Source organism: Austrofundulus limnaeus, unplaced genomic scaffold, assembly GCF_001266775.1.
Source record: "Austrofundulus limnaeus strain Quisiro unplaced genomic scaffold, Austrofundulus_limnaeus-1.0 Scaffold416, whole genome shotgun sequence".
In the NCBI taxonomy this organism is placed as follows: domain Eukaryota; kingdom Metazoa; phylum Chordata; class Actinopteri; order Cyprinodontiformes; family Rivulidae; genus Austrofundulus; species Austrofundulus limnaeus.
The window spans coordinates 482,649-486,449 of NW_013952818.1; the positions used below are offsets into that span (position 1 = coordinate 482,649).

The 3,801-nt window shown below is 38.3% G+C and overlaps 1 protein-coding gene across 1 annotated transcript in view; it reads right to left on the reverse strand.

The window, feature by feature from the left end:
* The window catches only part of LOC106528986 (Down syndrome cell adhesion molecule), a gene marked incomplete at its 5' end in the record, with an annotated part of 83,255 nt that extends 82,105 nt beyond the window's left edge, over positions 1–1,150 (reverse strand). The window contains 2 exon segments of the mRNA XM_014024282.1: positions 583–732; positions 833–1,150. Coding sequence (XP_013879736.1) covers positions 583–732; positions 833–1,150 — 468 coding nt within the window.
* Positions 1,151–3,801: the final 2,651 nt, after the last annotated feature.

The following is a 3,801-nucleotide window of genomic DNA, read 5'->3' on the forward strand; positions in this document are numbered from 1 at the left end:
AAACCTCTAGACCTGGTCTCCTCAGTCCCTCTAAAACCTCCAAACCTGGTCTCCTCAGTCCCTCTAAACCCTGCAGACCTGGTCTCCTCAGGTCCTGCAGTTTACAGACTGATGTTAGCAGATGAGGCGATGATTCACAGAGGGAACCAGAAACCTGGAATCACTTCTTTAAACATGTTTTTGTTGCTATAAATTTCAAAATGACCTCATCTGTCAGTAAAACCTTTTGTAGTTTTATTATTATAATATATTTGGTTTGTGTACTTCGTTCTGTTGTAAATAAAATACGGATTCATGAGATTTGCAAATGATTACATTTAGTTTTCTTTACATTTCTCCAAACGTTTAACTTTTTTGAACTGATTGTAAAACAGATCAAACCTGACCCGGCAATCCTTCCACATTTGTTTGGTTGATAAGTCAGCTTGTGAAGRTTCTATAACGTCTAAAACAATTCTAAGAGTCTGACAAGAAGCAGTGAACAGAGAGCCAACACAAACGTCATCGATCACCAGACCTCCAACACTAGTGTGCTTTAACATCTGTGTTTAAATCCAAGCCATTAGTAAAGACATGTCTTACTTTCAGCATTGATTGACATTGTGTCTTTCTCCCAGGACACAACAGTGATGTAGGCCTCCACTGAGGCAGGGATAATGCACTTGAAGACCGCCACATTGCCTCTCATGGCTTTTTGGTCCTCCACCCGGACAGTGTACGGCTCTCGTAAGACTAAGAGAGGAAGACAGAAAGGTGTGCAGAGTTCAGGCTGGAAACGTATAAAATGGAGCATTTTGAAGACAGTCAAGAGACAAAAACAGAAGAAACTGACCAGCCTTGATGTGGACATCTTGGCTCCTGATTCTCCCTGAGGGGTTCTCCGCTGTGCAATAGTAAGTGCTGTCATGGATGAGTTTGCTGAAGCTGGAAGGGGGGATGTGGAAGATCTGAAGGGTGCCATTGGGGTGCACATGGCGGATCCCTGGCACATCGTAGATCTCCTCGCCGGTGGCCAGGTACCAGCGCAGTGAGACAGGGGGCACGCCTGCAGCGGGACAGGGCACGGATGTCCCTGTGGTGCTGGCAAACACTACCTCTTGCACAGATGCATTGACAAAATATAAGCTGGAACGTAGATCTTCACAGAAAACTGCAGAGACACAAAGAAAACCACAATGTTAAACAGGTTTCTGCCTTTAACTCTAAACTAAATGTTCAATGTTAGGATTAAAAAACAAAGCATGTAGAAGATGTGTATTCTGGTAGTAATACACAGTGCAGCCCAATACTCTCATTGTACATATCCAACCCATTCTCACTCCGAAGTTGTCACATATTGACGCTTGTCCAAAGTTCCCTCTGCATCCAATTTTGACGCGTCGGGTACTCCCCTTGCGCCATTTTTTAACGAGATGGGGCGGAATCTGTTGACATAATTTCAGAAAGTGTAGAAAATGCACAAAAACTACCGTTCCAAAACATAAAATTACCTTTATTCACTTTAGACATCCTGTCCCTGACCCTGGTACCTAAAATTAACCATTTTTAGAAAATGTAGGAAATTCACATCAACTACGTGTTCCAAAACCTAAAATTAACATTCGCCGTAGACATCCTATCCCTAACCCCAGTACCTAAAATTAACCATTAATCCTGATCCCTCATGTTAACCTCAGACCCCCGACCCAAAGACCCCTGTTGGCGCAACCCGGAAAAGCCGTGGGCGGCAAAGACTGAAGCGAGGSGGTCACCCGTCGCATCAAGATAAGACGCAGAGGGAACTTTGGAAAAGCATCAATATGTTGACGAGTCGGGAGTGAGAATGTGTTGACATATCTAGTATTTACAGGGTATGTGGTACCTGGTACTATGTGCTTTGTATATCTGATTTGTACCTGGTACAAACCTTGTAAGTACCTGGTAGTTTGAGTTACATACTTACCTGATAGGTACCAGGTATGTACCTTGTTTGTAGTGAATACATAGCCTGTTAATTCATGGAGCTTTAAAGAATTTGTTTAAATTGATCATTTAAATTTATTTCTTTCATTTAATTTAAATATTTGTCCTGCTGCTCTGTGCTTTTTCAACTAAAGATTAATAAAATTTTCTGAATCTGGGTGTACCTTCAATTACTGGGTTGGATTATGAGGTAACTTGTTGCTCTGTACAGGAAAAGTACTGMCTACATACTACATGTGTGCTTGTAAGCTAACGTTTGACACATCTTTTCATAAAACTGCCTGATCTCCATAGGTGTCCTGTAAATACCATGTATGTGTCTGGTAAGTACTAAATAAATATGTATTCTAAAAGTATTACATTTTTAAAAGGTATGTAACAGCTATATAGCAGGAAAATACAAGATACTACACTGTAAATACAGGGTAACAAGTCACTTTATAACACAGCCTAATAGATGTCCTGTAAGAACTGGTTACATAACCAGGAAGTATTGGGTTTGTACTGTGTAAGAATCAGTTATTTACACAGTAAGTACTTTCCTTATTAATATCAAGTACATATTCCGCTGTAATACATATGTACTAGTTTTAAATCCTAACACAACATAACAACTCATGATTTTATACTCATTCGTCTTATTATTTTTGTTTGTTTGAAGTATTTTCATGTTCTCTGTTTTGTGTACTTGTACTGAAAAAACCAGGCAGAAGTGGTTTTTGTACATCATGTTAAAATGGAAGAACTTCAGAGTTAAAATAATACTCAGGCCTCATTTTCAACTGTTCCTCTGAAACATTCATTTTTCTTTAGTGAAACATTAAAAAAACAATTGGTAAAAATCCCTCTGGGACCTTTAATAAACAGGATTTGACCCTTTTTTCACACCTTAATGTTTTTATGAGCAGAACTTGTTTTTACTGTGGTTGACTGAACAAACAGAACAAATGAACCTCAGACGTTTGTGTCCTGCAGCAGGGTCATCTCACCACTCAGGTTATAACACAGAAGCAGGTCTTGAAACAGAGTAAGGGTCGTCATTGTTCATCCTTGTGAATATAGCATGTGTTCAAGTTCTTTGAATTACTGACTCATTTTTCAGTGTTTGTTTACACTGAGTGTAAAAGTGTCTGAAGTGATGAAATAAATCAATGTAACATGATGCACACCATAATACAAACATCCTATTCCCCACTGTAACAACCCCCCGTCAGCACACAGTACAAACGTGTAGTTTATACTACTCACTAGATATTACTTAAAAAAGAGTTTTAACACTGCAGGGGTTAATAAAYCTCTAACTGTTAGCCAAAGTTATCACTCATTATACAATGACTGGSGTCTGTACTGGTTAGAGTTATCAGTGAGTTATACCTACAGCTGATTAAATGATCAAATCTACAGCAAAGCAGTCCTAAAAACACAAATATGATTATAACTCAGTCACTTTTATAAATGCTGACTTGAACAAATGAGGAAAAAAAAGAACTTTAAACGGAGGACATCTTACACTGCAAAAACTGTCCATCTAACCAAGTTTTAAAATCTTATATCCAGCCAATATATATATATAAATCTTTTTGAGCTTATTTTGAGATTTCTTTTACTAATCAAGAACAGAATGCGTACGATTATTTATCTTTTTAGTCTAAACATTTGACTCAAATTAAGAGGAAAATCTGCCAATGGAGAAGACACTTGGTAAGCTTCTTGAAATCACGTTTTGACTCTTTTTTCTTATATCAAGAATCTTTTAAAACTGTTTAAAAAGGCCAAAGTAGGCCTTAAAACAGATCCTGTGTGATCCGTTCCAGTTTAGAAGATAAGTTAAGGATGAGT